Source organism: Camelus dromedarius, chromosome 10 (genome assembly GCF_036321535.1).
Source record: "Camelus dromedarius isolate mCamDro1 chromosome 10, mCamDro1.pat, whole genome shotgun sequence".
NCBI lineage: Eukaryota > Metazoa > Chordata > Mammalia > Artiodactyla > Camelidae > Camelus > Camelus dromedarius.
The window spans coordinates 33,478,641-33,497,069 of record NC_087445.1 but is presented as its reverse complement, the minus strand read 5'-3'; the positions used below and the strand labels follow the sequence as shown (position 1 = coordinate 33,497,069).

The 18,429-nt window shown below is 44.2% G+C and overlaps 1 protein-coding gene across 4 annotated transcripts in view; it reads left to right on the top strand.

Moving 5' to 3' along the window:
- Window positions 1-18,429, top strand: part of SMARCA2 (SWI/SNF related, matrix associated, actin dependent regulator of chromatin, subfamily a, member 2) — a 163,084-nt gene that overhangs the window by 54,239 nt on the left and 90,416 nt on the right. For all 4 annotated transcript variants that reach the window (XM_064490247.1, XM_064490244.1, XM_064490246.1 and 1 more), the window contains exons 13-21: window positions 1,548-1,648; window positions 2,877-3,024; window positions 5,100-5,263; window positions 6,591-6,657; window positions 7,307-7,417; window positions 10,115-10,357; window positions 11,792-11,905; window positions 15,383-15,490; window positions 16,110-16,196. In XM_064490247.1, the coding sequence (XP_064346317.1) occupies window positions 1,548-1,648; window positions 2,877-3,024; window positions 5,100-5,263; window positions 6,591-6,657; window positions 7,307-7,417; window positions 10,115-10,357; window positions 11,792-11,905; window positions 15,383-15,490; window positions 16,110-16,196 (1,143 nt within the window). The remainder of the gene's footprint in view (window positions 1-1,547; window positions 1,649-2,876; window positions 3,025-5,099; window positions 5,264-6,590; window positions 6,658-7,306; window positions 7,418-10,114; window positions 10,358-11,791; window positions 11,906-15,382; window positions 15,491-16,109; window positions 16,197-18,429) is intronic.

Below are 18,429 nucleotides of genomic sequence, written 5' to 3'. Positions count from 1 at the left end.
TAGTAGATCATTGTTAGCATGTAGTCATTAAATCTGATGTTCACCAGTGTGGTGGAATCTGGGGTCAGAGAAGGTCCCGGCACAGATGCCTTGGACCAATCAGAGCAGCCTTACCAATAACAGCTCACCAGGATTTTAAGACAGTTGTTATTTCCTTCTGTTCTGTAGCCCTGTGTTTTCTGAATCAATCTACCATGGACACATTGCTTTTGCAAAGAGGAAAGATAATAAAAGTTACATATTTTTTATTAATAAAAAGCATACTGTTAACAAGGAAATACTTCTGGAGGCATGCTATTTTTTTGTAGGCTACTCTCTGAGATACTTGAAGCTTACAAAATCAATTTTAAAAGTGCCGTATGCTTACTTGGATGAATGGGCCTGTAAATGATCCACTGGAAGGAACTTCTCATTGAGCCGGAGAGCCAGGGAGGGACAGAAGAGGGAGAGAAGGCGACTCAACCCACAGGTGCCATCCCGAGGCTGACAAGTGCAGACCACCCCAGACAGCTGGGAATGGAGTGAACTCTGACCTGAGGGTTCGAACACCCGGTCCTTGTCACCTAGCGAGTCACCGTCCCCTCTCAGTGTTCATCGGGCCGTGAGGGAGCTATGCCGACTCCTCAGTTTACCCCTTGGGGCTCAGTGGTCTGTGATCATAGATTTGATTTTCAGCATTACCATCGTGTCAGTGTGTATTGTTTCATTCAAGAATGATGGAAGCAGGGAGGGTATAGCTCAGTGATACAGCGTGTGCTTAGCATGCACAAGGCCGTGGGTTCAATCCCTGGAACCTCCATTTAAAAAAAAAATTCTTTTCTTAATTAAAAAAAAGAGTAATGGAAAATTATTGTTCTCTCTAAGCCTCCTTTTAAAGGAAATTCTCCTCAGTTATCTGGAAAGATTCAACACCATAGGTAGTAGTGGACATTATGGGTATTTCGTGAAGCTTTCAAATGGGCCAGCAGAACGTAGTGCACAGTTGAAAGGTGGGGGGGTAATGAATCCTTTGCCAAGTCATTGGCAGTCTTAATCGAAATATCCAGAAATGTGTGCTGTAAAGTAGCCACAGAAAGCACACACAGAAGGCCGTGCTCACAAGCTCCAGTCCCTCCACCGTGGATGCGTGTGGGACCATCCAGGGCCCACTGGGAGCATTTTTATGAGAAGGACAATACTAAGATCTCTTCAGTTGGCTTTGCAGAGAACCGTGTAGGATGTTGCTAAGTGAGCAAGAGCAGGTATGGTCCACGGGACTCTGATGACCAAACAATGACAAATACTCACAGCATGATTTTTACATATTTACTCTTGGGAGCAGGGGTCCCAGAGGACCCTCAGGGGGTTCCTTTGGTTCTTTCATTCAGTGATTTAAATAGTGATGGAGTGTTCGGTATCTCGGTTACGTAGGTGTTAAATTTACTTCCTCCTTCAGTTGTATTCACTTCACTTGGGAGGTTGAATACTATTTACTCTCTTTTGAGAAAATGCCAGAGAGAGTCCCTTGGTGAGAAGGGTTCTCCCTCATATCTTTGTTCCTTTCCCAGGATGAGGAGGAAGAGTCCAGTAGGCAGGAAACTGAAGAGAAAATACTCCTGGATCCAAACAGTGAAGAGGTTTCTGAGAAGGACGCCAAGCAGATCATTGAGTAGGTGCCTCTCAGAGCTTTCTCTCTTGCAGATGCATTTCAGGAGGGTTATGCTTTATGAATTACCTTTTAGAGAACTTTGTCCAAGGAAGGAAGCCGGCGTCATGGCCGCATGCCACTGGAAACGCTGACATCAGAAGTTCCCACTGAGCTCCCGGCCCCCAGGCCCCAGTGGCTGTCCTACTGCTCGGCTCCTTCCCAAACCCTCTCTCTTGGCCTCCCCACCTGTCTTTTGCACTTGTGCCCCAGGTGGAGTTTGCCCCTCCAGACAGCTGCCTCACTTCCTTTCCTACCTCCCTTAATGGCACCAACGCTCACCCAGAATCCCAAGTGAGAAACGCCCCTCCCTCCACTGTCCTCTCTGCTGTCGCTCGTCAGCCACCGAGCCCCCCTGCCCAGTCTCTGTATCACCCTGGAGCCCTCAGGACCTCTCCTTCCCCTCTCTTGAGCGCCCAGTTCCACACCTCACCCTGGTGGTCGTCTCCATCAGCGGTCCACACAGCTCTTTGCTTGAACAGTTCTAGTATTAAAAGAAAGTTGGGGTGAAATAATATGCAAAATAAAACATTTTTGAGTGATGAGATTAAAAAACAGCAGAAATAGACATTCGAATATGAATTTGTTCTCATTTTATTCCAGGGCTGAACGCCCCCTTCAGGAACCTTTGTTTTACCTGTCGGCCCCGCCTTCTTCACTGAAGGTCTTAAGGACCCCTGGAGGGCTCCTCATTCATTGCCTGTAGAATAACCCACTAGTTCCTTAACAGGGCGTAGAAAATGGAAGACTACCTTCCCTCCTTCCCGGCTGTTTAGCATCACCTTCGGCCCCCTCTCACCTGTCTTCCAGGCTTGAGGCAGTGCTCTGTGGGTAGGATTTAATCTTTGTACTTTAAGGGCCTAGGACAGCTTCACTGGCAAGGTGTGACTCTGCAGGTGTGGGGTTGCTGCTCAGAGCGGTCACTGGAGGTGCATCTGGCCTGTAGTCCCATCCTGACGCCACCACCTTCCTCGTGACCCGGGCAAATTCACGCACCTCTCTGAGCCGGCAGTTCTGCACCTGCATAAAACAAGGATCATCATGATAATGTCTGCCTTGCTTACTGTTTTGCAAGGGTCACAGATAATGTGTTTGAACCACCAGCCATGAGTAGGTGATAAATAGATGTAGGCTTACTGCAGCTTTTTTAGGTTCTTGGTTCTCGCGGTTGACTCGGCTTCCTCTGCCTCAGGACGGCTAAACAGGACGTGGACGACGAGTACAGCATGCAGTACAGCGCCAGGGGCTCCCAGTCCTACTACACGGTGGCGCACGCCATCTCGGAGAGGGTGGAGAAGCAGTCTGCCCTTCTCATTAACGGGACCCTGAAGCATTACCAGGTAACTGGCAGGGTTTGTGTTTTGTCCGTAAGCCACTATCTTTTACCCGATTTTAGTAGCGGTGTGTGGTGCTCATGCCGGTTGCTTAAGAGCTTTGATGGTGGTGCGACGTTTGGGGTCACCTGCTTCTACGATGGCCGGTCTCCCCACTGCGCCTGGAGTTCTCGCGGTAGAGCGTGCCGTTTACCGTCTTCACCCGGGCACCCCTGCTTTCTCTTTTATGGTTTTGGGGTGAATCGTCTTTTTGGCAACCCTGGCTTAACATTTGGAACCATTTTATCATGGATCCCTTCAAAATGGAAAAACCGAGGCACGTTCTATGAGTGGAGGGAAAAATCTGTGCCTTTTTTTTTTTTTTTTTTTTTGAAGTAAATGAAGTATGTCTGTCTTCAAAGTTTCTGGTGATGGCTGAAGTTGAACACTGTGGGCTCAGCCACCTGAGAGTCGCTATCTACTACGTTTACGGGTATTTTTTCGTTGTTTTTTTTTAAGGCACAGTAAAGTGGTGAGCGCCTGTGCTTTGATGAAGCCAGACTGTAAACATGAGGGGTGTTTCATGTGCCCTGTCTGGGGTGAGGTCCGCCCCTGTCTTCTACCTCCTGCCACTTTGTAGTGTTTCCTAAAGTGTGTTCCTTGGGACACCTGTCCCATGAGATATGCCTCCAAAAGAAAGGGGAAAACAGGTTCTGTGGTTAAATAAATACAGAAAATACTCTCAGATGTGACTAGGGGTAACGTATAGTTTACTGTTCCAAGTCTGGATCCCCATGAGAACAAACAGGGGCCCTTATTACTGATAATAGGTGCAACCCAGGACTGTCCCGTGCCAACCAGTCACATGGGCGCCCTGGCACTGACCCCTCTCATCTTGCAGTGTTGCCGTTGTTCTGCAGAAACCTTTAGGCTGATTCGGGTCTTGCGTGGTACAAGTGGCACCCCCAGGGGCTTATCCAAGTAATTTCTTCAAACCATGGCAGTGCTCTTCGTAAAAGAAACTTTCATATGTGTGGCGTTGGCATTGCCAACTGCTTCTTGGTACACGGATGGCTTATTGCCTCCTCTTTGACCGCAGCCTTCTGGAGGGAGGTGTGCATTTCACACACCGAGGTACCCACCTGCTTTAGCTCCTTGCACGGTCCTTTGCACAGAATAACCATTTCATAAATATTTAAAATAAAAGAATGACTAGCTCTGTTTTTACATAAAACAAATGAAAATTAACATTTCCCTAAGCGTAAGTTCATTAGCAAGCTAAATGAGAGAGAGGGAGGGAGTGAGAGTTGATCCTGTCATTTGTGATGTGGTGGTGGAAGGGGACTGGTGGTTGGGAGACGGGAGTTGAACAGTTTTGTGTTTTCACCCAGTCTTCCTTGTGCTTAACATGGGAAATCCAAGCTGTGCCTCTGGTGCTGTGCTTTTGTACTTTATAAATATGCTGAGCACGTTTCCTGACAGTCAGCTGCCCTTGGGGAGCAGCACCTCCATTGCAGAGTTTCCACGTGATGCCTGGGAGCTTTCTCCCCCAGGAAGTGCCCTCCTGTGGGTCCAGCAGGTGGCCCTGGCTCCCTGGTCACTCCGCCTCCTCACTTGAGGGGATCCCACACCGGGGGGAGTCTCTTCGTTACCAAGAAGGCCGTTTATAATGACCTGTGATCCCTATGCCAAAGCTGCCTTCTGGTTTGTTTTTGTTTAATCCTCCCGTTGGCTTTTTGCTTTTGGAGTGGTGGGGATGAACTTTAGTTTGGGTTTTCTTCATTGATAATAATTCGAGAATGTCATACGCTGTGAAATGCTAAGTAGGGGTGAACAGCAAAGCTGCTTAAGATCCCCCCAGTCCGCTCCAGCCCATCATTTCTAAATCTGATTAGCACTCAGCACCTGCCAAGCAGCAGAGATGATTACAGGCTCGTATTCGAAATTCGTTTTGTGTTGGTGCTTCTTCCCCCGCTTCCCTACAGTGGGAAATCCAACGTGCGGCACCACGGAGTTAAGAAGTCACAGCCTCACTTGAGTTGTATTAGTATTAATTACCTGTGCAGATCTTGGATAATTGAAGCAATTACTCTTCATTGCAGCTCCAGGGCCTGGAATGGATGGTTTCTCTGTATAATAACAATTTGAACGGGATCTTAGCTGATGAAATGGGGCTGGGAAAGACCATTCAGACCATCGCACTCATCACTTACCTGATGGAGCACAAAAGACTCAACGGCCCCTATCTCATCATTGTGCCCCTTTCGTGAGTAGAGCCCTTCGTTCTGCGATTCTCTGTCTTTATGCGGCAGCCTGCCCTGTTCACAGTTTGCCCTTGTGTCTTGTTTAGGGCAGAATTGTAGCCCGCAGTGGGATCACTGACAGCCTGCAATCTGGCGTTAGGTTTTCATTCCCCGCCCCGCCCCCACCCCAGCCTCTTTGATTGGCTAGTTGAGCACAGGATGGAGTGATCCGACCAGCCCTTAGCATTGCACACTGCACAGTGTGTCTTACTCATTGTCGCCCCTAAAGTGGCTGAAAAACCCAGAAGCTTTTGATTTTTTTTTTTTAAAGATTTCTTTGTTTTTTTTTCTTGCTCCATTTCCCAAAGGTTACACACATTCAAAAATTATATATTCTTAAATTGTCCTTTGGTGTCTCTTTTAAAGTGGAATCTAAGTCAAAATCATTGCTGTGAATTCTGCATTAAACCGCCCTCAGTTCGTGCAGTTTATCTGCAGTGATTTTGTTGTTTCATAAGGACCGATCTGCGCTGTTCTCCATTAAATTCCCAGTGCCTCGCCCCCTGCAGGCTCCTGGTGGGTGTTTAGCAGACACTCCTGAGAGAAGGAATACCTGTTGAAAACTGCCCTCCCTGGAGGGTGGTGTCTCTGGCTATGGGTGTGAGGTTGCAGTACTGTTCACTGAGATCTACAGTGATTGCAGACTTGGGCCTTGAGAAAAAATACTCTGTTTTAGTATTTCCTTCAAATTTTGTCTAAATGAGAATTATTTGCAGGCCTCTTTAATTTGTATTTTTTGAATCCGTGATATTTAGACATTCTTTCTATGTTATCTACATTTTGAACATATATTTTGCTTTTTTATCTATATTTTGCATGTTCTGATTCACATATAACATTGATGCTTTCAGATCTTAAAAAAAGGCATTCAGTATTTTTCCCCCGCTCCCTCTTGACAGATTTATTTAATACCTTGATGTGCTTTTATACTTTGTTTTTCTGGACTCAGCTTTTCTCTGAACTTGATATGGCTGTTTCTAGAGTTCCGAAATCACTGTGGTAATTGCTATTTTTCAGTATTAAAATTAAGGATTTTTTTTTTTGCCCTTTATGTTTGTGCATTCTTTAATTTTTTTCTTATGAACCCACAAACAAATTTGTCATGCTTTGTGGCAGTTTATTTCTAACATCTCTTATTTCCACACCTTTGAAATAAATACGTAGTTGAGATGTTTTATATTCTCTAGCCCCTTTTAAGGTGAGGCCTGAAAGTAAGTAAGATCATCTTTTTGACCACTGATTTTTATACAAATGTCTGTGTTTTATACGAATGTCTCTTTTGTTCTATAGGACTCTATCTAACTGGACATATGAATTTGACAAATGGGCTCCTTCTGTGGTGAAAATTTCTTACAAGGTTTGGAATGCTGTATTTATACATAAATGTGGAAAAGCGAAAAATAGACCCTATTTTCTTCATCCCATATGCACATCTGTGAACTGTATTTGGTTGTAAAGTTTTGTCATGTACATCATGTACTAAACAGTGAGAGTTAATCATCCCAAGAAGATTACTGTAATAAACCATAATTACTTTCAGATAGTGAAATGCAGAAGAAAATTGTTAATTATCATATTGCGAGGTTTCTGATGAGAGTAATACAAATGACAAATATCACAATCCCGCGTGCTGCCGCCGCCGTGCCCGCTGTCCCTGCAAAGTTCGGCAGTTCCCCAGGTGCCTGCTGTCCGCTCCCGCGGAAACGGAGCCTTTCAGCAGAGCGGCGGGTTCTCTGCTGCCGTGAGGTCACCGTAATTTCCTTTCCTCTCCCTGCCTTCCCTCGGTCTTCAGCGGGAAAGCCTCTCCATAAGGGTCTGAAAAGTGTCCAGACGCGTGTGCAATTTTGCCAAGCACTTTCTTCCCAGATAATGGACCGTGTATGATAATTGCATGTATGTGCCGTCCTTAGTCACGTGTCTGGGCTCCATTAAGCCATGAATAGTGAGGGACAAGGCACATGCACTTCCATCGCGTGAGAGACATCTATTTTTTTCTTCCCATTCAGGGCACCCCTGCCATGCGTCGCTCTCTCGTCCCCCAGCTCCGGAGTGGCAAATTCAACGTCCTCCTGACTACTTATGAGTACATTATAAAAGACAAGCACATCCTTGCAAAGGTATTTTTAAAAAAATTCTTTTAGCTCTGATTACGGACCATTGCACTGGCGTGTAAAGTATTCCCCAAATTATACCCACTAGTATAATTTGATCATTAGATGGCTTATCTTTCTCCCTCTCTCTCTTTTTTTTTCAACGAGTTGGATGTATTTTGGTCATGGGTTTTTAATTTTATGCATGCTTTTTTTTTTTTCTTTTAGTGTGTCATTGATCCGGAGATTCTTTCCTAGCCTCTCATAGTTAATGAGTTTACATCTCTTAAAAAATTTACCTGGGTTCCTTCTGCAACTCTTTTTCTCTCCAACAGCCCAGAACATCATGCTTGTGGAAGAAATAATTGTTTTTGTTGCCCTGGGATATTGTCAGTAGCGTCATTTCATTCCTCTTGTGCCTTTGTCTCTCCAAAGATGAGTAGGCATCTGTCCATATGGTCTTCTCCATATGAACACTTACCCAAGCGGCAGCTTTTGTACTATCCCTGTTTCAGGATTTTCTCAGGGAAATATTGGGCTATTATCGTTTGAACTCCTCTGGGCTGTTTCTGTGACTGTTTATTGGGAACTGGGAAAGAGTTGTTTTCTACCTGTCACCTACATGTCTGCTGATTTGTATGTCCTAAGTTGTCCTTTAGCCAAAAAGTAGAAATTTCTCTTCCACTTACATCATCTTGCCTCCTAATACACTCGTATAGAGTGATGGAAGTACTGTCTGTCATGTAGCACGTATGAAAACTTGTTTTTTTCCCTTTTAGTAATTTCTTCCATCCTGTGGTGTTTTGAAAGCACTATAATCTGAAACTAAGTTATGGCTAGAATTGAACAGAATCCCTGTTTCTGGGGTCTGTTCTATCTCTGCATTAAACCTTTGCTCTGGGAACGGAAGGTCCCAGGCATCTAGGAAGTAACATACAGGAGATGGGTTCCCAGGGGAGGTTTAGTAATTAATATGGCACCAGCAACAATGCTGTGTTCCTGTTCTTCAAACTCCGAGATGAATTTGGCAGTGTCAGAAATGACATGTTTTCAGTATAACTGTGGGAATGTGTCTGTACGATTGAGACCCTTTAAAAAAATTCATATTGTGTCTTCTGCATATGTATTTCCAAATTCATCGGAGAAGCCTGTTAACGAGACGTATCACTTTTATTTGTTGCCGGAGAAATGAAGTTCTGGAAAGGGGTAGTGACTTTTTCCCGAGTGGAAGACCTAATTAGCAGTAGACCCAGTTGCAAAATCTTAGGCCTCTGATTCCTTGTCTGTTATTTCATAAGCTAAATTAGGCAGGAAAGTAGACTTAGAATGTTTGTTTAAATGCATTTTGTGAAGGGGTGATTACGTTTATTTATTTACTAGTTTTTTTAAACGGAGGTCCTGGGGATTGAACCCAGGACCTCACACATGCTGAGCATGTGCTCTACCACTGAGCTGTACCCTCCCTTTGTTTCAGTGCATTTGTCATCTCCTGGCCTCTTTTCACGCTCTTGGTCAGCCTGGGACAACTGATCGTACCACTTTAATTATTCTTAAACAATTTTCTTAGAGGGGGTCGAGGAGGGAAGAATCAGAACTCAGGTGGTTTCTTTCACCCGAACATCGCAGCCTGACTGGTGATCTTCTTTCCTTCCCCCTGACTTCCCTGGTGCTCCTAATGAGGGCGGCGAGGACGCTGCAGAAAGCTCTGCTGGCTCCCTCCTCTCTCTCGGAGCTTTGCAGCGGCATCCAGGGACATCTGAGCACCAGATGCTTTTCTTGGCCATGGCTGCTGTTTTACAGAGAATGAATAGGCTTAGTGGAATATTCCTCATTGTTCTCACTTTAAGAAACAATGACCTTGAAGAGGGCTGCAGGGTCAGCTATGAGAGGAAAGGGACTGTGTGTAGACTTAGGAAGGAAGGTCATGTCATATTGGTCATTCTTTATCTTTGAAGTGATCGTCATGCTGGGGGAATATATTGTGTTTAATTCTGAAGTTTTGGCGTAAACAGAGGAATGATATGTTAGCACTGCCCTCTCTGCCAGTAAGTATAGCATTTCACGGTCAGACATCTTGAAATAAGGGTCCAAGACCTGGCAGGTAAGTAAGATGTGTGAAATAAGAGATCCAGGTTGCCACATTTTACAATTTTTTAAAAAGAAGCCAGCTGTCCAGATTTTTATGTGAAATATTCCAACTTTTAAATGTTAGCAACTAGTTCAAATTAAAAAATAATGAAAGAACACAAGCCAAGGTAGTAGGCAGCTCAGGTAATAGAGAAAAAGGCATGAAGCTGCAGGTACCTGCTGATACCATCTTGGAGGAGCCAGTCATCAACTTGTGCTTCAAGAGGGACGCTGTATTCTGTACTTACTATGAGCAGAGGTAACACGGCCATTAAATCTGGGATAGCTGTCCTGACAAACGGCGTTATCAGAAGGAGTAGTGGATGGGGAGACACAGGAGCTAGTCCTGGCCGCACCATTTCATTCTGGGCCCAAGTTCCCTTCTCTGCAGAAGAGTGATTTCATCGTTGCACGGTGTTTGACGTGATCTGTCAGGTGTGGGAAGCAGACTGTTAAGAGTCTTTTATCCTAAGGCGCACCGTGCCGTGTCACGTACCAGGCACGGGCTCTTTGGTTTTCCGCACCACCACTTGCCTGTCGGAAGTAGCTGTGTTTTCCCGTGCTCACCACGTGTCGGCCCTCCCTCTTTCGTTGTAGATTCGGTGGAAATACATGATCGTGGACGAAGGCCACCGAATGAAGAATCACCACTGCAAGCTGACTCAGGTCTTGAACACTCACTACGTGGCCCCCAGAAGGATCCTCTTGACCGGGACCCCGCTGCAGAATAAGCTCCCAGAACTCTGGGCCCTCCTCAACTTCCTCCTCCCCACAATTTTTAAGAGCTGCAGCACATTTGAACAGTGGTTTAATGCTCCGTTTGCCATGACTGGAGAGAGGGTATTGGTCTAACTTTTCTTTTCCCACTGCATGACCGTGGAATGAAATGAAAAGCGCTAACGCTGAGAACAGGAGAGCCACAGAAAACCCAGAGAGTGGTTTTACAGTACTAGGAAGCCAGTCAGTGGACGGATGTGTTCCCATTCCAGGGTTATTTTTCTGTCCTAAGAAAATGGACCTAGTGATGGATCTGTGACCCTAGGATCCAGGGTGTCATCATCCCTTCGTCTTTTTGCCAGTGTATCAACCAGGCCAACAGAGGGTGTTCCTGACTGGTGGAATGCGTAACTGCTCTGGGCCACCGGGGTATAAACACAGAGATGTTTGTTGACTCAATTTAACCACAACTCAACCTACTGAACACAAACCTTAGAAAAAATAAGTTCTTGTTATAAATTTGGACTTCCCTTTAAACCGTTTCCACATAAATGGTTGGTGTGTAAAACCAAATGAATTTACACTAATTTTCTTTACACATTGTTTTCAGATGTTAGGGTGAGCCTGTTTTGTGGGTATATAAATACTCCTCAAATCCTGGAGTTCCCATTTTCAAATTTCTTACTACCATTCCTTCCACTGTCTTCTCTTAGAGCTCATTTGTGGAAGGAAACATGGGCCGTTGCCAGAAAAGAAATAGGTACCTGTCCTTTTGATTAGGGGTTTCTTAACTATTGGAATGAAAAGCCACTTAAAATGCCTTAGGGAAATTTATGTCGGAGCGATTTGGCCCTTTAATTCTGAGGTATGTTATAGGTACTGTGGCCTTTTGTCAGTAATTCATTGGCTTGCCCATTTGTAGGAAGTAATGTCAACCAGCTCTGCCCCCTAGAGGCTAATAGAGGAAGGTGAAAGAGAAAGCAGAGGCTTCATAAATAGGACTGAACTTGAACAAGATGAGAGCTGAGCAAAGGAAGAGTGAAGTAGAGGGGCTTAGAAACCCACCAGCATAAACTGGATCTACCCTGTTCTGCTTTTTGTGTTCAAGCCTTGCTCCCTTGGTACGTTTCTGCATCTGAGACAGACGAAGTTAAGAGCCTAACTTAATGCTTCAATTTTAAGGAAGAACAAACACATTCACTGTTGCCCTATTGCCCGTGTCCTACCCCAGTCTTCAGCCAACCTTTATGGCAATCATATCCCATAAAATTCTGAGCTGTTAACACTACTGATTTAAAATTGGTGGCTCTGGGCCCTTTTCCCCAGAACTCAGCAGTAAGACAAAGACACCCATTTAGAGGCTGTTTTATTACCACCTGGTAGGCAGGTGGGAACAGAATTCTGATGTGTACATGACGGGTATAAACCCGGCCTTAATGCACATAAAATTTCAATCATGTATTGAAACCAATAATAAATGTAGCACAAAGAGTTATTACATGAAACATCCTTTTTTAAAAAACAAAAAGATCAAATTCATCTAAGGTTTTCTTGTAGGTGGACTTAAATGAAGAAGAAACTATATTGATCATCAGACGTCTGCATAAGGTGTTGAGACCATTTTTACTGAGGAGACTGAAGAAAGAAGTGGAATCCCAGCTTCCAGAAAAAGTAGGTTTTGCAAGTTCAGCCGTTGTGGCTCCTTCCCCTGCCAACGTATTTGAAGTATCTGCCCCTGAAATTGTGTTTCTGAAACTGCAGGCTTGTATTTTCAGTTCGAGGAGTCTGGGAAACACCATGAAGTACTTTTTTTTTGTTAGATAGAAGTAGAGAATGTAGGATAGAGAGAGAAGGGGAATTTCAGCATTTCATCTTGGTTTCCAAAAGCGAGCAATGGGGGCAGCTTTTATAAAATTACCAGAGTCAATTGTGTCTCACCACATTTAGTTTTAACTTACATTAATGTAACATTACATCCATTAGCCTTGTATTTTAACTTTAGCCTTTTTTCACTAACCTCACTGAGTTCACTCTTACCGGCTCCATAGAAGTGTTCTGCTTGTGAGCCAAATAAGGTTATGAGCTTGGGGACTTGCATTGTTATCAAAGGGCCTCATACACATTTGCCAGGTTTCCCGGACATGTGTTTGTTTAATATTTGATGCTTGTGATAGCACTGTTCTGATAGTAAGTGAAAAATGGAGTTCCTGCAAATTACAGACAGACACATCGTCTAAGTTCCTGTGAACATTTCCAGCAAATGTTTTTCAGATTACTTTTTGGACACTAACTTTTCAGTGCCTTAGAATGTCTTTTGAGCCCCTTAGCTCTACATTTTTTTGGTTAGATTTGGGTATTTGTTTAATATGTTTCTGATTGTATTTTGGAACCACACATATTGGGAGTTCTAACTTTTGTTCTCTTAAACATAGATCATTTGGCATTGTACACTATTTGTTGTATGAGATAGTTTGATGTGACTTTTCTCTTTAGACGAGCCAATTCTGAAATGTGTGTTTTGCATCATTGTGTTTTTCTGTGTAATAACTCCGTTTTTTGGACAGATTTGGTTCATCCTGTTCATTTTTAAGTGGGAGTTGGCAAGATAGTGTGCAAAGTTGATCAGTTTGCTGTGAGAGAGATTTGTTCCATAACCCCCTGTTCATTAACAGTCTGAAAACATTACATATTGACAAGGTTCTTACACCACGCTTATCCCAGCAAAAGCCTAAATACTCAGGTATTGTATTTTGCTAGTGAATGCGTCTTGGAGACTGGATGCTGTTGATATTTCTTTAACTTCCTGTGGTCTTGGCATCTCTGGATAACCCTCTTTCTGTTCAGCGTGGACCTGAGTTACTGAATCAGCTGGAGAATGGGCACAGCGGTCATGTGACTGCCTTGAACAACCTCCCAGCGTACTGTAGCTGTGGTCCTACAAGTTGCAGAGCTGGAGTGTTAAAGGTTTTCATTTGTCCCATACCCCCGTTTGTTACTTTAGAAGAGCTATAAAAGGCAATTAACTGAAGTTCTTCATTTATTCATTCCGTAAAACTTCTTCATCTTGTTTACTTATGTCTAGAACTGGCTAATAGAGACAGGCTTTTTAAAAACACACACACACACATTGCAAGTTGAAAATATGCCCTGTTTTAGGAAAATCCGTTATATAAAAATCCAAACTTCTGCAGTTTATAAGGATTATGGGGTGACTGGTCACAGCAGCCATCAGATTCTAGGGATGAGCTCGCCTCTCTGCTGACCTGGCCGCTGTGGGGATGTTTGACATCCCTGTCTGCGTGGCCTCAATATGCATGCGTCCTGCTTCCCAGACTCCCTTTCCGCCAGCTCTCAGCAGCAGCTGACTGACGGGAAGGGGCTGAGGGTCCCTCATGGTGGATCTGCATCTCTGACCGCACTTACGGGGAAGCCTCAGACGTCCTTCCCACGCTCAGGAAGGTGTGCGGAAGCTGGCTGGCAGGGAGGCCCAGGCGAAGGTGAACATCAGGGCGGACCTGGGAAGCCTGAACGTCTCCTTGGTCATCCCCAGCCTAGAACTTAAGAAAGTGGAGTGTGGTTCAGTGCTAAGTGCACTGTTACGTAGCGGCATCAGTTCAACCCAGTCTGATGCGTGGGTACCTCATTTAGAAAATCCACACCCCACTAACTGTGGCTCTCTCCTACAGCTCTTGTGTGGTAAAATGAGAAAAGGCACATAGAGCTTGTTTGCACGGGGCCTGGTCCATAGAAAGAGCTCAATAATATTCGCCTTAAATCTTATTTTTATCATTATACTTGTTAACGTCTGAAGTTTAACATTTTTCTTCGCCGTGATCACGTTTCATTGAGCACCAATAGCTCTTGAAAAAGTCAAAGTACTTTAAAAATATGACATGATCAGGTATGTGAAACACCAAGCCTGTGCTAAGTGCATCCTTATTCATTAAACTTGGAGATTTTTTTTCCCCTCGCTGGCCATGAAGGTTGTTAAAAACTAAAACAAGTTTATGGCAGGTCGCTTGCTTTTCTTAACTTTTCTGCAAAAGAGCCAACCTTTCTCGAATCTGATCTGGTGCATCAAAACTGGTGGCAAAAGGCTATTAATTGCGGTTCCATCTGGCCTGGCAGGGTCCTTCTAAAGCAACAATTGAATGAATATTCAACTTCTCTTCATCTGTGACCTTCTCATCCTGGCCTTCGGAGCCGAAAATAACCTGGTCATTTTTCATCAGTTTGTTAAACATTAGGCAGCTTGCTGATTTGTTTTTAATCACTTTCTGCAGATTTCTAGGCATTTATTTGACGTTTATTGTGAAAATTGTGCATTTGTATTCTGGGGATTTTTTTAATAAAGAAAAACAATGATAGGAAATAATCAAGGCAGATCTTATGCATTAGGAGCATGCATGTATGTGGGAGACCACCAGCACGTGAACTCCCTTTAACTGTTTTAAATTGGGTTTTCCTGTGATTGCAAATGGACACGCACAAGGCCTTGCTCTAAAAAAGATGGTCATAAAGTTGCATCTGATTGTGGATTAATTCCTTTCCCTCCCCTGGTATCCTCACTGGACAGTATCCTCTCATCTTTCAAAAGCAGAGGTTAATTATGTTTAGTCAACCTAGGGCTCTTCTAAATCTCCTTTTAGGATCAGCATTGGGAGGTAGCCACATATGACCATCTAAAAAATGTTTTACAAAGAAAATCATAGGTTATTGGCCAGGCACTGTTTTTCCTAAAACTATTATGTTCATATGAAAGGGGGTATAGTTGAGAAGCAGAGGAAATACTGAAAAACAAAACAAAACAGAACTCTGTATTGAACATCTTTGAATTTGAACAGTTTGCAAGCCAGTTCTCTGTCTCTCTCGGTCTCTGTCTCTCTCTAAAATATGGAATAAGTCAAGAAGTTTCATAGCCTCTATTACGTATAACCTTTCTAAGATCCCTTTGTCATAACGGTACCTTTAGCACGGATGGCTGTAGTCCCCTCCGTCACCACCACATCCCACCCCGCACTTCATGAGAAGGGGAAAGAGAGAGAGCTTCGCGGTTCCAGGAGCGCCACCAACAGCCCTGTCTCAACAGTCTTAGAACAGGCACCTTCTCTCTCCTGCTCTTACCTGCTTACTTTTCTTTTCCCCCAGGTTGAATATGTGATCAAGTGCGACATGTCGGCTCTGCAGAAGATTCTGTATCGTCACATGCAAGCCAAAGGGATCCTCCTCACAGATGGTTCTGAGAAGGATAAGAAGGTGCGTTGCGGAAGATGATGCTACTCAGGCTGCCACCGTGCATCTTCTATGGCTGTGACACCGGACGCTCCCAGCAAGCATCGCGGCGGCTGCTGATTTGTGGAGAGAAATTGCTGGGCCTTTTTTGTAGCTGTTGTTGCTGCCGAAGGGAATCTCTTAGCCTTTAACTGCACACTGCATCGGGGCAGTTAGAAATAAACACCATTTTAGTGTTTGTATCTCCAAAACAGTTAGCTCTGCTCAGGTCAATTCTGCACAAAATATATGTGCCTGAGGATGGGGTAGCATTTTAGAAGGTTTTAAAATCCAATTTCATTTCCTGGGCATCTATCTGTTCATGCTTCTGTCTTCCCAGAAGCCTAGGGAATAGACAGTTATTTCCCAAAACCATCATCCGGACCTAATTCTCTCTTATAGGATGAGGTAGTCACAAGGAAGGTGTTGTATCTAATTCAGAAACTTCTATGTGTGAGTATCGGGAACTTCGGACCACAAGAGGTGGAGGTTGTTGAGAAGACCTGTGGCTCTTTGCTCGTTCTGTGGAAGCCGACTCTTTAAAAATGGGAGATACGTGATCCAGTTCATAACTTCTGTTTTGACTCTCTCTGCTTGTTCTTAGGGGAAAGGAGGTGCTAAGACACTGATGAACACTATCATGCAGTTGAGAAAAATCTGTAATCACCCATATATGTTTCAGCACATCGAGGTGAGTCTGCATTCTCTGCTGTGACCCTGATCCTGATGGTACTAGTCCTCCTAATACTACGTAAAGCAAAAATTTCTTCCTAAATAAATTAATAAATAAAACGGTTAAAATGCGTGTTGAAGTTGAAACAGCACAGTCTGATAGCCTGACGAGCAGAATTAACAAACATGAAGTTTCTAGTTATGGCTTCTCATTGGCATCGCGCCCTTGAGCATCTGGAATTTTATAACCTGAGGTTTAAAGTAGCGCGAAAATGTTGTAAGCTACAGCTCATTATGTGGGTTTGGGTAAGTGCTGTGAATTGCCTTGTTATGCTAGGAGCTCTGAAATTGAAGATAATGATGACTACATCCAGCTTCCTCAGAAGGATGCTGTGAAAAATATTAATGTATTTACCTGTGGAAGAGAAGGATGTTCTTGAAAGATTTTCTCTGTAAAAGTCGCTGACTTTAGTCTGTTACTGAGATTTATCTTTCCTTCCTGGCTTCTATCATGACGATGTAAATCCAGGCTTTTATCCTGATGCTCTGGTCTCTAGGAAGCGATTTTTAGGGGCGAGGACATTTCCTGCCCTGTTCACTACATGGAAATGGGTTTCCTAAGTGGACAGAGTTTTACCCCAGTAGGAATAATTGACTTGAGCAGGAAGGAAACGGAGCGACAATTGTAGTCTCCACTTTTCAGTGTCGCTGCGGATGCGGGTGGCGCCCAGGGCAGTTATTTGCCAGTGTCGTGCTTGTTTCCACTGCAGGTGAGCGGGAGGCATGGGGCCGGGCACTGCAGGCTCCACGTCTGCACTGGTTTATTAAAAAAAATAAACAGAAGGTTCTAGGAATTCATCCTTCAGGATCATATTCTTGGAACTGGGACTTTGAAATGTTCTTGACTTTAAAGATTCTTTTTTTTTCTCCCTTGTCTTTGGTAACCGTGCTTGTTAGGTAAGAGTATTTATTGCACACCCTCTCCCTGTCCTAGAATCCTGTCCCAGCTGCGGTGGGAAATTAGAAAGACTCCTGACACTGCTGTTGCCTTTAATTCCTTGAGGGCAGCACCTTTTATAGAGTAGAAAGTCCTCGATCTAAGTATAATTGGCTATACCAACATGGTAAAAGGGAGGGAAGGGTGGAAAGAAGGAAGGAAGCAAGGAAGGAAGGAAAGAAAGTCCCACCAACAAACTTATTTCGACACGTAGGAGAAGGAGAATCCAGTGTATGGTGGTGCGTCCACACCCCAGGTCCCTTTTACCTGTCACCTGGTGTAAGTCACTCGGCATCTCCAAGCTATAGCGGACTTGACCTGTCATCAGATGGTAATAGATTATAGGACTGGCAGAAGGAAAAAGTTTTGAAGCGTCAGATAAACCAGTAATGTGATAAACGGGATGGAAGGGATCAATTTGTGGGGAGTGCTGTTGGGTTGGGGGAGCCAAACAAAAAGGTCTAATGATGAAAATGATTGGGGTCATGTCAGGTTAACCTGTCACCCACCATCTTATTGTTCCTAAAAAGAGTTTAAAGATACTTACTGTATAGAGGGGTTTTAGGACTTAGAAATTATGAAAATTATGTCATTCGTACCTCATTTTGGTTATCGGACAAAAAGGATCCTTTGAAACACGCTGGGCCGCGTCAGGAAAGGGGACGACACCTTCCATCCTCAAGCTTCCATCAGGAGCACCTGGGAAGAGTTGGGGCTGGGGGGTGGGCATCAAAGAAGCTAAGTTTAAGCAACATAACGTGTCCTCCAATGCCTGCATATTTACATTTGAAGTAGCAGTCAATAGAAAGACAGGGTTTGATTTGCAATTTTTTTTTAACGTGCAAAACTTTCAGGAGCATATTCCTGGAAATGAGACCCACAGTCATTGGCAAAGGTATCGCAGTGGTGAACCAGAGATGGTGTGTGCGTTTTGCTTTTGTCTTCGCTTTGTTTGTTTGCACGTCCTTTGTTCTTACCACATCATGTCGGGAACCCAGTCGCTCAGATGGGCTCGCTGCCTCCCTAGGGATCTTCAAACCAGAGAAATACAAACAGTGTTTTTAAAATGCTGCTGATACCTGACCTTGTTACCGTCCAGTGACACAAACCATCTTAGAGACGGGAGTGGAACCTAAAGAAAAGGAAGGAATGGCCACCTGCAGAGAGGGCAGGCACGGTTCTTGGAGTCAGGGTAGGGGCTTTGGCCCTGGTCCATTGGTGTTAATTTTGCTGCAGGGCCACATCTTGAGGGGCT